The sequence below is a fragment of the Mastigoproctus giganteus genome, chromosome 4 (assembly GCF_048544385.1).
Source record: "Mastigoproctus giganteus isolate SK-2022 chromosome 4, ASM4854438v1, whole genome shotgun sequence".
NCBI classification, from domain to species: domain Eukaryota; kingdom Metazoa; phylum Arthropoda; class Arachnida; order Uropygi; family Thelyphonidae; genus Mastigoproctus; species Mastigoproctus giganteus.
The window spans coordinates 66173762-66192714 of record NC_143578.1 but is presented as its reverse complement, the minus strand read 5'-3'; the positions used below and the strand labels follow the sequence as shown (position 1 = coordinate 66192714).

General features: G+C 34.5%; 1 protein-coding gene across 1 annotated transcript in view; it reads left to right on the top strand.

Annotated features, from left to right (window-relative positions):
- The window catches only part of LOC150086804 (endosome/lysosome-associated apoptosis and autophagy regulator family member 2-like), a 329438-nt gene that overhangs the window by 290997 nt on the left and 19488 nt on the right, over positions 1 to 18953 (top strand). The window contains exons 19-20 of the mRNA XM_090372273.1: positions 7841 to 8052; positions 16406 to 16586. Coding sequence (XP_090228399.1) covers positions 7841 to 8052; positions 16406 to 16586 — 393 coding nt within the window. The remainder of the gene's footprint in view (positions 1 to 7840; positions 8053 to 16405; positions 16587 to 18953) is intronic.

The following is an 18953-nucleotide window of genomic DNA, read 5'->3' as shown; positions in this document are numbered from 1 at the left end:
TTATTGCACAATTAAGAAAAATTCATGATTAAGTTAAACCTAATTATATGCATGTGTTGATTGGCAGCTGTCATGCCACCATAGCTGAGTGGTCAGACATGAGGATACATAAGTACATGTGCTTTGAGTGACCATGGCTCAAGTCTGTAGACTACTAAATAAGGTGCTGTTTTTTGTATTCTCTCTACTTTGTAAACTCCTATGACTATGTGGTTGTCCCAGAGTATAAACAAAAAAATTTATTGATAGCAAGTTGGCTTTACTGCCATGCATGTTCCTCTACTCAATAATGTGCTCTTGCTTTGTGACACTGATGCATCATTTGGAACTGAACTGTTGGTATTTGCGTGCCTCGTGTTTCATGCAGTGAGTGCTTCTATTACTGACAGGTTAGCCTCTAATTGTGACATTCATTGAAACACATGGCTTTTAAATTTGCTTTTCACTCGCAGACAAGTCTAAAGGGAGTTTTAATTTTAAAAATTAATTAAAAATCTTTTTTTTTTTAACAAAGAACATGGATTTTTTATAGTTGTGTTCAAAGAAGATTGAAAATAAAAGTGGTATCAATAAATAAACAATTTTGAAGTATTTTTTGTTGATTTCACACAGAAGAATTTCAGTTTTTTGTGCACCTTATTACAGATTAAATAGTAGCATGAATTACTCTAATTATAATATTATTGTGTGTTTGGTTGGGGGGATTGTTTTTTTTTACCTTAAATTTAAATGCTTATACTCTTATTATTTAGTGTTCCTAGACTAGAAACAGTACTGTATGAGGGAGAGGTGTAGCTAGATAACCAAGACGGTGATGGTTTGTGGAAGCTAAAGTCTAGTACAGGCAGGTTTTATAAGTTCAGAGAAATCTCCAGAGTAAATTAGGAGTGCATCATATGAGGTGAGGAGCAAAAGATTTATATATCATTATTTGAAGAGATCATAACAGAAATATGGCCAGATGTGGAATGTTAGCATTTAGATTGGTGAGAGGCTATCCAAAAATTTTTGCAGGGATAGTTTTCAATGACAGAGAATTACCCTTGGAATATGCAGCAGAAATGTGACGAAACTTGGCATTTTGGCAAAGCTGTTTTTCACTTTAGTAACTTTGGAGAATTGGATAGGAAGATATCACACAAGTATTGTCAATAATTTACCAATAAAAGAAAATTCCAAAGCTAACAGCTGAATTCCTTATTCCTCAGGTCCTTCCAAGAAATCAAGAAAGAAGAAGAATTAAGAGCTGCATTCAGAGAAGTGGAAAGAACCAGAATAGTAATTAGGATCATTTTTCCAGGAGATAAATCCATGTAGTCTAGAAAGTAATGTCCAAAATTAGCATCCATAGAGCCAACTTGAGGCCAGGGTTGGACTGCACAGAAAGAAATAAACAATAAGTTTACTTCTGTTATTTGATCAGACACACAAGAAGCACACTTTTAAGCTGAATTATAGAATAACTTTAATAATACCTTTCCTATCGTTCTCACTCCCTTATTCTGATAGGCACAGATCAAGGGACTGGAATAAATTGGATTACCATTAACGGTGTATTTGAATTTAAATACTCAGAACAGTAAAAGTGAACTAGGAGAAGAGAGAGAGAAAATGGTAGTTTCTATAAATTACATCTCCAGGTGATTACATGTAAAAGCAAAGTAACTTATGCTTCCTAATGTCTGTTGTAGATAGTAACAAATGTACTGTTTGAGAATGGAGAGCTGCATTCAGAGAAGTGGAAAGAACCAGAACAGTAATTAGGATAATTTTTTCAGGAGATAAATCCATGAAGTCTAGTAAGTAATGTCCAAAAATGCCATACATAGAGCCAACTTTAGGCCAGGGAGGGATCATGTGTACTAATTATTAATCTGAAGCCAAGAAATTTGAAAGAGATATGTTTATTGGCAACTGGACTGAACAGAAACTTTCCATCAAACTTATGGATATGAGTCATACTCAATGTTGAATCCAGAGGGATAACTAGGGTGAGTTTCCACCCCTGGTGGAATAAAATTCCTTCCCGGTGAAAAATAGTAATTTTTATTTTAATATTCATTCAAAGACCTCGGACGTTGAAATTCCCGCCAAAATTTTTGTTTAATTTTAATTTAAATTTTTAGCAAAGGTAAAGAAAGCCCACACGAGAAGCATACAAAAGTTCAATAAATTTATCGGTAAAAGTACTTTGCCATAACGGCATTTGTATTATTGCTCGCAGTAAACATACAGTGGGTGTTATTTGGTCAGGAGTAGAAACTGAATCCCATGGGAGATTGAAACTCTCCCAAAGTGGAGTGGGTAATCTGACCTTTTTTCTTTAGAATCACTGGTGGACTAGTGGATAAATTGTTTATTAAGAAAAAAAAGGCAAAGGTAAAGGAAGCCCACACGAGAAGCACGGCAAACTTCGAAAAAGTTTACCGGTGAAACTACTACATTACGAACATTTTTTACTACGCTAGAACTTCCAATACCACTCTGTTCATGATTCAATTAGTTAATTCAATTAGAGATTCTAAAGAAAAAAGGTCAGGTTATCCCCTCCACTTTGGGAGGGTTTCAAGCTCCTGCGGGATTCAACTGCTACTCCAGACCAATAACACCCACCATCTGTTTACAGAGCGAGCAACAATACAAATGCCGTTATGGCAAAGTACTTTTACCATTAAATTTCATCAAATTTTTGCATGCTTCTCGTGTGGGCTTTCTTTACCTTAGCCAAATTTTCTTCTTACTGCACTCTTTAGGGGCCATATTATCAGTTTACAGAATGTTTTAATTCAATAAATTTATGTCAAATAAACACAAAAAACAAAAAATCACAGCAATTAAGTGTGGTACTCATTAGGTGGTACACGGAAAAAATAAATCACTAAAATTCAAAAGACACAATTTTAAAAACAATTAAATAGGGCAATATTTCTGGCTGCACAACTTCTAACTAAAAACCACTATTTCGAGTGTCAGCATTTTCATTTTATAGTTCCCTTTATTTTCACACAAACCATCTCTTGATAGTGTTTCACACAACCAGTCTACTTGTGACTAATTCTTTGTTTGCAAACAAGACTGACTGGATCGCAGGCCATGAATAGGTTCTCCTGAATTGGTCTGTCAGTGACAGATGCTATTGTAATTAGAAAGTATTCCACAGCTTTCAGGGGAAAGGCTAAACGATATCTGGGCAGAGAGAGGAGTGTACTGCAGCCACTATTTCAATCGTTGGCAGTTTTGCTTTAGGGTTTTCAGATTCCCTTTATTTGTTTCTTTCACAGCAAGGGTCTACTTGGGGCTAATTGTGGACAGGTTGCAAGGAAGGCCCATAGTGTCCTATCGATGATTTATTGAACATTTTTTAGTAGAGATAAGGATGTCATAATCCCATTATATAAGGCTGTTGTTAGACAACACTTGGAATACTGTCATCAAGTATGGAGACCGCTATACTTGAAGAATAACATTGAAAAGAAAGAAAGACATTGAACTTCTTGAAAGGGTCCAAAGATAGGTAACTTGCCTGGTGAGGTCTGCAAAAGGGCTATGAGGAAAGACTTCATATATATGGGTTGCAGAGCTTGGAAACTATGCACCTTAGAGGAGACTTGATTGAGGTGTTTAAGGCTCACCTAGAGGTATAAATAAATTTGAATGAGGACAAAATTTTCACTGTTATAAATGATTCTAGAACTAGGGGCCATAAATTCAAGTTACTGGGGTGATGTTTAGACTGGATTGCAGAAAGTTTTATTTTAGCCAGTGAGTTATAAATCACTGGAATAAGTTACCTACATGGGTGGTAGAGGCGGGCAATCTGGGGAAATTCAAAGGTCAGCTGGATAATTACCTACAGGAGGAGGGAAACACATATATTGTCTGTTTCCTTTTCTTTTGTTAATTATTTTTTTTTTTTAATTTTCTTCTTCTTCTTTTTCTTCTTATTATTATTAATTTTTTTTTGGCTGGTGCAGCATAGGCTTCCTTGCACCATGTGGCCATTCCTAATACCAATACTAATCCTTCCTTTATATACCCCAAACAAGACGGTTCGGTTGTAGCCTATAAACAATACATTTTATAATCTTTTTATTATATATGTATCTGTACTGTAATATTACAACCTTGCATGAAGACACACTTAGAAGACCCGAATGGGTTATCGGAAAAAAATAATAAAAGAAGTGATCGATACATATGCAAAGAAGAATAAGATTATTATAATACTTGCATGTTTGAATATAATTTGTATGATTTTTTTGCAAATTTTAATCAGTAATTTTCATATTATTAAACTGTGATTATTGTCAGTAATGTGGTTTTTGCAAACTGACTGTTAGTATTTAGATGTTAAATAATAAATATTTCCTTTTGTTTCTTATTTTGTTTTCTCATATTTTCTTATTATAACATTCATAAATATACAGATTTGTATATTTATGTATATGTTTGTAACATATACATATGTTGTAAATATTAATTAATAATAAAAAGTATACACATATATTACATGTACCCCTGAAATTTCTGCCCCAGTGCATGTACCTTTAAGTTTACATCTCCCCCAGTGCAAACACTGGATTCAATACTGGTCATACTGTAATTTGTGTTTTAAGTTGGAGCAAGTGGTAGCCCAGTATATTATACGCTGAGTAACCATTTTATTAGGTATACATAGTCTTTTAATGACAGGAACATTTGTTTGTATAGGTAAGGAAGTTATAAGCCCACTGTATAAGGCAATTGTAAGATGGCACTTAGAATACTGTGTTTAAATATGGAGACTACAACTAAAGAAAGATATTGAGCAATTTGAAAGGGTCCAAAGATGGGCAACAATCTTGTGAGATCTGCAAAAGAGTCTCTTATGATTCTAGAACTAGGGGCCATAAATTCAAATTATGGGGAAAGATATTAAGACTGGGTTGCATCTTTAGGTGTATATACATATATATAATGACAGCTTCTTTGCACTATATGGTTAATACTAATACCAATGCAGTTAATTTAAGAAATCTAAATCAAACATGCAATGTACTACATACATTATATTACATAAGTTGTTTATGTATAGTCTCAGTGTAGTTAGTATGTTATTATTTAATTTATATGCTGTATACACGTAGCTGAGTGTTCAGGAGTGAGAGTGCAATAGGATATGCTTTTTGAATGGACAGTGGTTCAAGTCTTGTGACTGCTAAATACAATTAATGATTGTATTCATGATTTATTGTAAACTCCTCTGACCTGGTGAAAAAATGTTTTAATATCAGTGGAATATAAATGAGAATATGTTTTATATCAGTGGAATCATGATTTTGTTATATTCATGTGATAGTTTCATTTTTTACAGTTGAATATAAATGTGCCAATTTCTTTGATTTAAAATCAGGGGAAAAAATAAAAGATTTTTTTCCCTTTTTTTTTTTTTTTTTTTTTAAATATTTCAAAACTTGAAATTTCAGATAACTGGAATTTTACTGCACTCAAAAAAAAAAAAAAAATAAATAAAATAAATATATATATATATATATATATATATATATAATGCTGGGAGTGAAATAGAAATTTTTCTTCTTTTATTTTTAATTCTGTTAAAAATTATTTTATTGTAATTTAAAATTAATGGTAAAAAAAAAAAGTAAAGTGCAGCCATTATCAACCCACTGCAGGATGGAAGCCTCCTCAACAATTCATGCTGAGGGAAATGGACCATAATCTGCCATGCTGGTCCAGTGCGGGTTGGCAGATCGACCATATTCAGCAGTCAGGGGCTTGTACCCCAGTCTGCTCAAAGAGCGTGTGCTACTGCACTCCCGCTCTTGACCACTTGGCTACGGAGACCGATATGCAGGAAACAATTCATGGACACATTTTAATAAAGAACAATTACAATTATAAGTAAATACAGGTAGCCCTCGTTTCGTGCCGGTCCAATTTGTGCCAATTCGCAATACTGCCGATCACTAACCGCAATGCCATTTTTATTTATTTATTTTTGCAATTTTTTTATAAATTGAAAGTTTAAAAACATCAGACAAAATTTATTGGCATCATATTGTGCTATGTATCGTGCACTGTTCACATGATTTAGGACAATCTGAGCCAATCAGCAATTAGTGCACTTGTATCAGAGATGAGAAAGATTCCCACCCTCAAAGTAACCACCTAGTGGATGTGGGTAGTAAAGGTCAGTGCGGTGAAGCATTCAGTTAGTTGTTGTTTACGCTATTTACACGTGTTGGAAATTTATTATGCTAACATTTTTTTATTAATTGTGCTATTAATAAATTAAATAATATTAATAGTGCTAGCTGTGTGCAGTTTTTTCATTTGTGTTATAAAGTTTTTAATTTAATAGAATAAACACAAGCCATGTCTGGTAAAAGTAATTAATCGAGTCCTAGTGCAATATTTGGAGGATAGAATCGGATGAAAGCCACCCTAATGTGTGTAGGGCTATAAATATGTCTCCATCAACTATTACTACAAGTATGAAGAATGCTAATAAAATAAAACAATTGATGCAAAGTAGTAGGTAAAAATTTTTGGTAACCGGAACCTAAACCTGTGATTTCCAATTGACTCCACTGTATAAAGGGTTCCATTTGCGCCTGTCCCCCCATGAACCTAACCTTGACGTAAATCGAGGGCTACCTGTAATTATTTATTACTTTTTTTTTTTCCAGGTTATTTTGTGGAGTGAGCTTTGGAGCATTTTCAGAATTGAAAAAAGGAGTGGGGAACACAGTGCGCCATTGTTCAGTTGTATTACTCTACAATACTTGCCAAAACAAGTTGCCTCCGTAGCCAGGTGGGAAGGAGCAGCAGTGCGTAACACACACTTCTTGATTAGACCGGGGTTCGATCCCGTCACCACCAAATATGGAGGATGCGGAAAGGTCAGGGAATGACCACCACATATTCCCGGAGCAATATGGCCCTAGTTGCTAATGCTCCTAAAAACCAAATAACAAACAATAATAACAAACTTGCCAAAACACAGTTTCAGGCAAAGTTTTGTTTATGGATATGTTCTACAAATTGATAGAGTATGCAGGCACCTTAGTTAAGCTTAGTTATTTTTGTGCAAAAAAAAAAAACACCCAGCAACAGGCAATGTAGCAGATGTAAAAAAGTCAAGAGTGAAAGAAATATTTAAAAAGAGTGAGCATAGCAATCCAGGGAGTTTGGTGAGAAGAGATTCTCAAGTTCAAAGCATCAGAAGAGAAGCTATGTGTACAATTGCAAACAAAGATCCTTGTTTTTATATCCTTATAAATGTAAGCTAGATAACAGTTGAAATTGATATTAGTGCTTTCTGGCACTGTATAGTGTCATCAGATGCTCTCAGCCATTTCTTTGGTTCTTATAATTTCCTTCACTCTGACCTTTTGCATCTGTTACACTGTTTGTTGTCCTTTGTGCTTTATTAGTAAATTACTGAATTCCTTGTGGCAAATGTTTATAAACAAAACTTTCCCTGAACCAGTCTTTGAGAAATAATTATGGAAAGTCAGATTTTGCTAATAGGTTAGTTCACATAAAGCCTATTATTGAAATACATTTGTAATAGAAGCTCTAAGTTACATGCTCCAATGCTCCATTTGTCATTTTTCAGTTTAATAGTGGAGCTTGACCCTCCAAAGCTTAAGTCTTTACCATCACCAAAAAAAAAAAAAAAAACCCTGGACATTTAATATATATAAAGTCATTTAAATATGTCTAATGAATTAGCTGTTAGCCTATACAACAATTGTTCAATAACCTCTGCTCTCAGTTAATTGCCAGTCACTGCTGGTAGTAATTAATATCATTAATAGCTTTTTATCTTTCCTAGGTGGTAAAAGGAGAATGTATTCATGGAGAACAAATACTTCATTACATTTCTCCAAAAGGATGTTTATCTGTTAGAGGACAAGAGGAAATGTTAACACATCGTCAGCCCTGTTCTTCTATTCCCTTGGACCTTCAGATTGTAATTGGAGCAAGTGTAGCTCTAGGGATGACTCTTTTTGTCTTAGTGTTACATTTCTGGAAAAAAAATAGGAAGTATGTAGCTTTTAATGGAAATAACACCAATTATTTAAATATAACTAATATATAAATTGGAACAATCCAACAATTACAAGATATTTATTACAAGCTGTTTATTTGTATACCTTTGAAAACTGAATTTCTTCAGTATTATCCCTGGTTACCTGTATAACATGGCATCTTTCTCACATGGCCAGTGATGGCATTCTGCAGACTCGTGTTTATTGGATATTGGAAATTATTTTCTCTGTGCTCATAACACAAAGCGTGGGAAAAGGGCGTCACATGCAAACATCCAGAAAGCATATGCAATCAATGTGTTCTTCCATCTTGGGAAAGCAACAGTCAGATTTAAAATTCTGGTGCATGTAAGCATTAAATTAAGAAGCACCCACTCTATTCCCATTGAATTATGCAAATAGACAAGAAGAGAAAACAAGAATGCATATTCTCCTGTACAAAAGAATAGAAAAATTCCACCAAACAAAAGAATATTTATTTTTATAATTTTATACATGTGGGCGGGAAGCTCTGACTAGTAACTGTGTCAGTGTATATATTTATGAATGTTTCTTGTAGAGTGTCGGGGCATGTCAAGACACTTCTGTTGTAATCTCCCCACTCCAAATATCTGTTTTCTTCCTGGTTGTTATACTGTCCTACTGAAACATATAATAAATTACATTTTTTTCTTTTTTTATAGTAACCAAAAATATAAATGGAGTTTATGGTGTTCTAGTACCATGTGTGGGTTGACAAAAAAATAAATAAGGTACTTATTGATGTTGGACTTGAATTTCTGCAGATTGTAATTTTTGAGAAATACATGAGAATGAAGGCTGTTCAAATAAACAGAATTTCTGTTCCAGGGAAAATAATGGCATCACTGGTTAAAGAAGTAATGCAGGACCAGCTACACAATTAAAATGCAATTACAGCATGGAATTGTAAAGGTGTGATCATGTCTGCCCAATTTGATTTTGACACAATGGCAAAGGAACTGGATGCAACAAATAATTTTGATATATACTTTGATTTCAGAAAGGCTTTTGATACTATTGTACATAAAATACAGCTAGTATGAATCAGAGCTGTAATGCTCAATACATTCTACGTTGATATTAATATTTGTAAAATAATAAGAGGAGTTTACCTCAATATAATATATAGAACACTTCCGTATGATACTCTCCAGAAATTAAAACGAAAAAATCGAAAAACTTACATTAGAGTAAAAAATAATTAAAACACAATTAAAATCAATTTAACACAATTAAAAATCAATTTAATGCTATTAAAAATATTAAAAAGAATCTAACGAAAATATTCAAAACGATTTTCCTTCCTGAAGCTGACAATGCTTTTCTATCGTGATCACAGGAATGAAAATTACCCATTCGTAATTTTCATTCCTGTGATCACGACATACTTTCAAAAAGCATTGTCAGCTTCAGGAAGGAAAATCGTTTTGAATATTTTCGTTAGATTCTTTTTAATATTTTTAATTGCGTTAAATTGATTTTAATTATTTTTTACTCTAATGTAAGTTTTTAGATTTTTTCATTTTAATTTCTGGAGAGTATCATACAGAAGTGTTCTACGTACTATATTGAGGTAAACTCCTCTTATTATTTTACAAATAAAATACAGCTGCACAAATTGGAGCAGTGTGGCATTAAGAGCAAGTTACTGCTGTGGATAAAGGAATGGTTGAGTGGGAGGGGACAGAGTGATTATCAATTGACTGCTCTTCATGGACTTATATTATTAGTGGAGTTCCTCATGGTTCAGTGGTGGGCCCATTGTTGTTTTCTGTACAGGTAGTTCCCAACTTTACAAGTTAATTTGTTCCTGGCACGCACTCGTAAAGCGGGAATTTATATCCCATAGACGTAATGCTAAAAACAGGGGTTACATTCTCAACAATGAAATTGACCATGGTAATGTTAAATAAAGGTTAACAAAACAATAGTTTATGCTTAAACAATAATTTATTTATCCAAAGAAATGAAAACATAGTCTTTAAAATTTTCAAGCAAATTATAATGATAAAGAAATTATTTATGTTATACAAATGGCTAGATCATATGTATAGCTTAGCTTAATATGCAAATGTTATACAAATGTTAAAGAATGTTTATTCTTTATCATCATTGACTAAATGCACACTTGATGGTTCGTCATTCATTATTGGTTGAACACTCATTGTTGACTTGGCACTCATTGTTCATTTGTTGGAAGCACAAGGAGTCGTCTTCTTCAGAAATGCTTCAAGAGTTGTTTGTTTCCAAGACAGTCTTCTCTTTTTTTATAAATTTCATGACAGCATGCATACGCATTTTTTAAATCTGTAACAACTTTTCTAGTGTGCTTGAAATTTGAATCTTGCTACTTGAAAATCTCAGTTGCTTTTTCTATGTGTTGAAAAGCTTTGTCAAGCCCCTTCAGAGTGAAGGAATGAACAGGAGGTTCAGCTGTTAAATCAGCTTCTTCACATTTTGCCATTTCAAGGAGGTCTGCATTTGTGAACTGCATCGTGTGCTTGAAACAGACTAGTGACATCAGTTGTACAAACCTCAAGCTGTGACCGCTTCTGTTTCATTTTGCAAAATTTGCTGGTTCTTAAAATTATCCATAAACTGAGGACAGGGTTTATTCCAAACGCCATTCCTTATTTCAAATTTAACCCCCTTAATAAGGGGGATAAATTTGAAATAAGACAAGACAGTGAAAATGAAGAGCAACACAATCACTCTTTGTAACATCAGCGTGGTAACTGCTTTATGTTATGTGTCAGTGAGATGCTCTCGTCTGCCTGAACAAACAAACACGTGCATAGCAGTGCTGTATTGTGTAAATATGCGCATGGTTCGAAATGCCATCTTTATGAATGTTTAGCATTTATTTCGTTGTTTAGCATTAATTTATTTACGTCATTTAGGTGGCAACGAACGTGTAGAGTGGTTCTCTTCAAGATGCCTGGTCAACGTGAAGAGGAAGAGACCAAGCCCTCTAGCACATGACAGAACAACGAAACAAATGGCCCTCAGTACCAATGTGGCTTTCACTTCCCCTCTTATGGTAGCGAGAGGATCAGAGTGGAAGCAGAGGGTGCTAAGAATCTCTGGGTATGACCAGGCTGCCATGCACAGAAACTGAACTTGGCCTGTTACAACATAAGGTCGCTCATCAGTGAAGACAGGATATTAGAGCTGGAAAAGGAATTAGAAAATGAGAATTGGAATATCATTGGTTTGGCTGAAAGAAGAAGAAGAAATGAATCACTTATAAGTTTATCGATTGGAAATCTGCTGTACACCAATGCAAACAGTGAAAGGAACGAAGGTGGAGTTGGCTTTCTGGTCCATAAAGATATAAAAAAACAACATTTTTGATTTCAAAAGTACATCACCAAGGGTGTCAAGACTACTACTCAGGATTAATAAGAGGTACAAACTAAAGGTTATAATGATTTATGCACCAACATCGAGCCACGATGATGAAGAGATTGAAGAAATGTACACCGAAATTGAGTCTTCTAGATGAGCAGAAAACCCACTACCCTATCATTATGGGGGACTTCAATGCTAAGGTTGGAAAGAGACAAAACAGTGCAGAAAGCGGAACTATAGGAAATTTTGGAATTGGTGAAAGAAATAAAAGACTTGTGGAATTTGCAGAATCTCGAGGATTGTCAGTAATCAACACTTTTTCAAGAAAAGGGTGAACAGAAAGTGGACGCAGAAGAGTCCAAATGGATTAACAGCTAATGAAATAGACTTCATCCTCACTAACAGAAGATATATTGTGAATGATGTTACCATCCAGAACATGGTAAATGTTGGAAGTGATCACAGAATGGTAAGATGCACACTTGATATAGATGTAAGAAAATAAAGGGAAAAACTGACTCAAGTAAATTAGCATTAGTAGAGGCATATGATGCAAGAAAGCAAGCTTATACAGCATCAGCCAAAAAAAAAAAAAAAAAATAAAATAATTCCCATTTCACCCCTCCGTTCGTTCGAAATACCTGTCCAGCTGAGCCTTAAATTTGTTTAGGCTATCAACTTCCACAACAAGGGATGGAAGTCTGTTCCACCAACCAACGAACTACCCACTGGCTAAAGGCAAAATACGAAAGACTTTGAGATAACAGAAGAGGAGAAAAAGCAGTATGTACTGGAACTTAAGAATGTTTGAGCTTCTGCAGACTGTTCAGGACAAGATATCGACAAAGAATATTACAACTTTCTGAAAGTGATAAAGCCCAAGAAACCGATAGGTAAAACGAAATCCAAAGAAGAAAAAATTAGTCAAGAAACATTTGTCATGATGAACCAAAGGTGACAAAGGAAGAGCAAGATAAACACTAACAAGGAGAAAATTGAGTATTTATGCAAAGCGATTAGAAAGAGACTCAGAGACGACATAAGAAGATTTAACACAAGAAAAGTAGAACAAGCATTAAGGGAAAACAAAGGACTTAAATTGGCAGTAACACAGAAAGACAAATGATACTGAAACAGAAGAATAGCGATGGTGTACTTATAAATAGCAGAGAAGGTATAATTCAAATAGCAGAACACTACTATAGAGAATTATACAAGGAGCGAGGGAATGATGCCAGCAGTGGGGAAGATGGATCACAAATTAGTAACACACATAACATACCCGAAACCTTCCTGATGAGGTAGAACATGTGTTGAAGAAAATGAAGAATCAGAAAGATCCAGGGGAAGATGAAGTTACTGTAGAGTTGTTAAAATTGGAAGAGACATAGCACAAAAACTGGCAAGACTCTTCACAAAATGCATTAGAAAAGGTGTGATGCCTAAGGAGTGAAATAATGCAATCATAGTTTTGCTGCATAAGAAAGGAGATAAATCAGAAATTGGAAATTATAGACCAATTAGCTTGTTATCCCACATCTACAAGTTGTTCACAAGGGTCATTACTAACAGATTAGAAAGAATACTTGATGAGAATCAACCGAAAGAGCAAGCTGGCTTTAGGATGTGATTCTCACCTGTAGATTACCTTCACATAATATCACAGATAATGGAGAAAGCAAATGAATATAAAACACCATTATGCCTAGTCTTTGTGGATTATGAAAAGGCATTTGACTCCATATAACATAAGGCAATGCTTCGGGCACTGGAAAGACAAGGCATAGATACCCCATATATTATGATTTTGATGAAAATATACGAGAACGCTACCTCCTTTATTAGACTAGACTAGACAAAGACAGTAGCAAATTTAAAATTGAAAAAGGAGTTTGACAAGGAGACACAATATCTCCAAAGTTGTGTACTGCTGCCCTTAAGGAAACTTTCAGAAGATTAGACTGGTCGCAGAAAGGAGTAATTGTGAATGGAGAGTACCTAAACCATTTACGATTTGCAGATGACATTGTGGTCATAAGCCACGATCCCAAAGAATTAGAGGAAAATCTTAATCAGTTATGCAGAGTTAGTAAGGATTTTGGACTAAAGAGGAATATGGCTAAAATAAAAGTAATGATGAATAAGTATGCCATAGAAAGGGATATAATGATTAAAGGAGCAATAATTGAAAAGGTGGAGTCATATACTTATCTGGGACAAGTTATTAGCTGTAATAATGATAAATGGCTGGGAGTCAAGAGAAGAATAAATTTTGGAATATGGTCACATACTGAGGAGCAATATCTCAATTTGTCTGAAACGTAAAATAATGAACCCATGTATGCTACCCACCATGACTTATGGAAGTGAAACTTGGGCACTCACAAAAAGAATGGAAGAGAAGCTGAGAACTACACAGCGAAGAATGGAATGAATTATATTGGAATCAGACTGTTAGATAAGAAAAGAAACACATGGATTAGGCAGCAAACTCAAGTAAAAGACATTCTTATCAAAACTAAAGAACTAAAATGGTCTTGGGCAGGACACAAAGCTCAAAGACATGATGACAGATGGACTAAGAGAATTACAGAATGGTACCAAGAGGAGCCAGAAGAAAACCTGGAAGACAACGACGAAGATGGACAGATGAAATTCATGAGGTTGTGGGTAGTAAATGGATGGCCATTGCACAAAACAGAAGGAACTGGAAAGTTGCTGGAGAGTTCTTCATCCTGCTGTGGATTGAAAATGGATGCTGCTGCTGATGTTGATGATGAGCATTTATTTATTGCAATTAATGTTTATATTTTCAATTTTGTTGATACTTGATACTTGAAAAAAAGAATTTGTAAACTTGGGAACTCACAAAGTGAAAACTCATAAAGTGGGAAACTGCCTTTATTTATTAACGATATTGATCTAGGCATATCGGGCCTCATATCTAAGTTTTCAGATGATATGAAGGTTGAAAGGGTGATTAATGACAATAATCAAGGTATGCTACTCAGCAAAATCTAGAAAAGTTAAACAGACTTTGAAATGGCAATTGAAATTTAACATTGAAAAATGCAAGGTGCTTTGTATGGATAACAGTAATCCCAGCTTAACATACCAACTGTGTGGTACTACACTCAGCATAGCAGAAAATGAAAAAGACCTGGAGTAATTGTGCAGACAGGCTGCCAGAACAGCTCATGGTGTTTTATCAATGATATACAGAAATTTTTCTAGCAGGGATAAGGAGGTGATTATCCCATTGTATAAGGCAGTGGCTAAGCCATATCTTGAGTACTGCATACAGGTCCGGAAGCCTCATTTTAGGTAAGGTTTCAGTTCTGTATATTGCAGCATCTGAAGCCTAGGCACTTGTGAGGAGATCTGATTGAGGTGTTTAAGGCTTTGAATGAATTGGGTAAGCTCAGTACTGATGGCATTCTTTCATTTACTCACACTACACACGAAGGGGTCATAAATTCATATTGAGGAAGAATTGTGTGATAGAGTTGAATAAATTCAAGAACTAGACAAACTATTGGAGGGGATGAATAGGTGGTGTAGTGAGCAAGTGAACAGGTGCAAAAATTCAGGTCTGTTTTTATAGTTAATGCATAAATAGTTAACAAATTTAGATAATCACCTTTCTAATTTCTTATCTTTATATTTAGATGCCTCCTTAATTAGTGAAACAATTGGATTTTGAAATAAGCATACAAGGTGTGATGAGAAAATTCCTGGATTTTATTTTTTAAAAAAAATGTCATGTATTGGGTATTCTGTTACTATTGAAATAGTCCACTTGAATTCCAATTATTTTGTCACTGTTGATCTCTGTCAGCAGGCTCTGAGATTTTTCTGGATTTCTGAAATGTGAAACCTTTGCTCTCAAGGTGCCAAAGTTTTGAGAATAAGAAGAAATCACCAGGAGCTAGATTTGATTTACAGAGAGGGGTGGGAAACCACAGCCACCTTACTCGTGGCCAGAAATTGTTACATAGTCAGACTAGTGTGAGCAGTAACCAATCTTCAGCACACCTGGTGCCTCCGTTGCTAGATGGAAAGGAGCAGCAGTGTGTAGCACACGCTTCTTGATTAGACCTGGGTTCGAGCCCGTCACCACCAAATACGGAGGATGCCGAAAGGTCAGGGAATGACCACTGCATATCCCGGAGCAATATGGCCTTAGTTGCTAATGCTCCTAAAATCCAAATAACAAACAAACAAACAGCACACCATTTTTTGAGAATTTTCATAGTGCATCACCCATAATCATTGTAGAACTTTATAGTAATGTGATTCACATCTTGACTTAATGGAGCAAATTCCTGATTCCATCAATGTCAAAAAACATGATTTATTTTCTCTTGACATTGGAGCAGGCCTGCTCTTGTTAGCCCAAATCTGTAACAATTTCTACCAAAAGCAAAATTTCTTCTTGTTCTTAAAACTAAAATTTGTACCTAAGAGGATGAGATTTCATGATGTTTTAGAGATTTATGGACAACTGCAAGAAAAGCTGAAGGAAATGGTGAGTGGAAATCAAGCAGGAGTTCAAGGCTTTTTTTATCTATCAAGTCTTGCATTCAAGGTTTTTAGTATAGAATACTTGGTGAGTGAGTTTTTTATTTTATAATACAATTTGGGAATGTTTTGATTACACTTATCTCATTTCAGTGGAAAATTCATATTGATTGATGATATCCCTAATATGGGTTCTTTGAATTATCTCATTGAATGCGCCTCCATAGCCAGGTGGGAAGGAGCAGCAGTGCGTAGCACACGCTTCTTGATTAGACCGGGGTTCAAGCCCATCGCCACCAAATACGGAAGATGCGGAAAGGTCAGGGAATGACCACTGCATATCCTGAAGCAATATGGCCTTAGTTGCTAATGCTCCTAAAAAAAAAAACAAATAATAATAATATCATTGAATATTTAAAATGTTTATAAATCTAAATTTCAAAATTCTATTTCAGATTGGAATACAAATACATGAAATTGGTACAGTCTAGTTCTGCTAAAGAAGGGGAATTGCCTGCTGCTGAAAGTTGCGCTATTGATGAAGATGATGATGAACAGTATGACAGTGTTGCCTTTAATGAAAAAGAACAAAGTTTACTGGGTAAATTTAGAACTCTTCGAGTGGGAAACAGTCAGGTATGGATTATAATTTTTAAAATTATTACTTCAAGTGCAGTCATCTTGTTTTCATTGAAATTTTAAACAAATTTTTTAGATTTAAACTTTGTTTTAATTAGACCAACTTGTATAAAATGAACAATATATTTTTAGAATTCATATATATTTCATATTGAATATTTAAAAGATGTCCATGGAATAGCATTATTATTAGAGTCTATTAAAATATATGTTAGCCAAGTTCTCTGTTGAAAAATATATAAATGCTTAAAAAAACATAAATGCTTAAACAGTAAAAACTTACTGTTTAAGCATTTATGATTGTGTGCTTTATCTGCTTTTATCACTGCATTTAATTTGAAAATTGTACATATTTCAGCATTCAGTTTCAATGTTTCTGTCAATTGAATTGAATGCAGAAATGCTTATAATTTTCAAATTATTTCAATGCCTGTGCTGAATGATGTATACTTTTCTTTTAAGAGCATAAAAGATGACACTGATGTACATGTTCTTACTAATGATATTAAGAATAGGCCATCTGAGGATTTATTAAGAGGTATAAGATATTATTGAGAAAAAGCCGAGAGTCACAATTGAAATTGAAAGTGTCTGGAATTTTGCCCAGACATGATAGGAACTAGTAAATAATAAGAGCCTTTTCAATCAATTATGCCCTATAGGAGATTAGTATAAGCAGTGCTTCTTTTGTAAAAGAATAGGTGCCACTACTCATTCTTTGCTATCAGGAAAAATTGAAAATTTATAGGACATGAAAAGTACAGTACTCTAAAACATTATTTCCTAATATTGTTACTTTAGTAGTAATGGTTTTGGAATAAGAACAACAAATTAAGTATATTAACATTGTTTTACCACAGTAAAACAAGCTTCTGTTACATATTTTAGTATTTGTTGCGTATATCGCGTAACCCGCATCCCTCTTCTCCCATTGGGTGAATAAGTATCACTAGGAGGAAAATTATTTTAATGTATAGAAAGATTAAAAATAAGTAATAAATAAAAAATAATAAGCAAAAATTAGTAAAAAAAATTTCATAACAAAGTTTTTATAGAATATTCCAAATTTTTAGTGAGTTGCCATCCAACACACTATGCTGACTTCTTTTCTTATTTGTGTCTGTTGCTGAATGATGTTTCCAAAGCAGCCACGAATCGACATATTTTGCTGGATCGAAGCAGGTCAGCAGTGGGCCTACAATTTTCAGAAACGGTAGTAAAGAAACTGTTTTTGTCATCAACAAAGCTCTGGTTCGGCTGGCAATCAGATTCATTTGTGAAAATCCTCATTCACATTCACTCGATTAAATTGGTATCGTACTCAGAGCGTCCATCAAATGCTTCAATTCTTCCGAAATCATCTTTTCAATTAGCTATTCCCGAAATCCACGAATTGTATCACTTTCATTTAACTGTAACCTAATTGATAATTTTCTAACTTCATTTTCACCAAATGCCAACGATTCATGTTTAGAAGGTTTAATACCTTCGTTGTCCTCGTTTTCCTTCTCTCGTCATCGATATTGTCACTAGTTCTTAAATTCGAATTTTTTCTTTTCTTTTTTTTTTTAACTGTCCAAAATGTCGGTTTCATTCGGATATTCAGCTACTGCGACCACGTAAACAGAGAGAGGGAAAATTTACGGAAAAATGTGGTTTTTGTTGTTATTTGGTTTTTAGGAGCATTAGCAACTAAGGCCATATTGCTTCGGGGATATGCGGTGGTCATTCCCTGACCTTTCCGCATCCTCCGTATTTGGTGGTCATGGGCTCGAACCCCGGTCTAATCAAGAAGCATGTGCTATGCACTGCTGCTCCTGCCCACCTGGCTACGGAGACGTCACAGGAAAAAATGTGGATAACGCACTTCTGCGAAACAACAGATGATTATTTGTCGGGGTAAAAGAAAATCACTCTCTCTCCTAATTCTCGGAGGGGGTGTTTACAATTGATTCACAGTTGTGTCCAACCCACGGCCCGCCTGGAAAGTGAATTAAAACATTGTTTTAAATTTTGCTAATTATCAAAACAGTTTTCTCATTAAATGTTTTGTTTAGTGAATGTAATCGTGTATTGTACTTAATAAAATTTTTGAATATTTTCAATTTCAGGTGTATCATTATTTTTATTTATTCACTTTAATATTCATCCTAAGTGATCCTTTCAGGTTGTAAAAATAGTAGGAAAACGTGAAAAAATTTACGGAAGATTACAAATTTCGAAGTGTACTGCATCCAACTGTCACAAGCAAATGTTAATGAAGGTGCCGGTATGCCGTACTGTCCCAAAAAAAAGCACTGAGTATAAGTAGTGATAAATGATAAACACAAGAGATATTTGAACCTGTAGTATTTAGTACTGTGC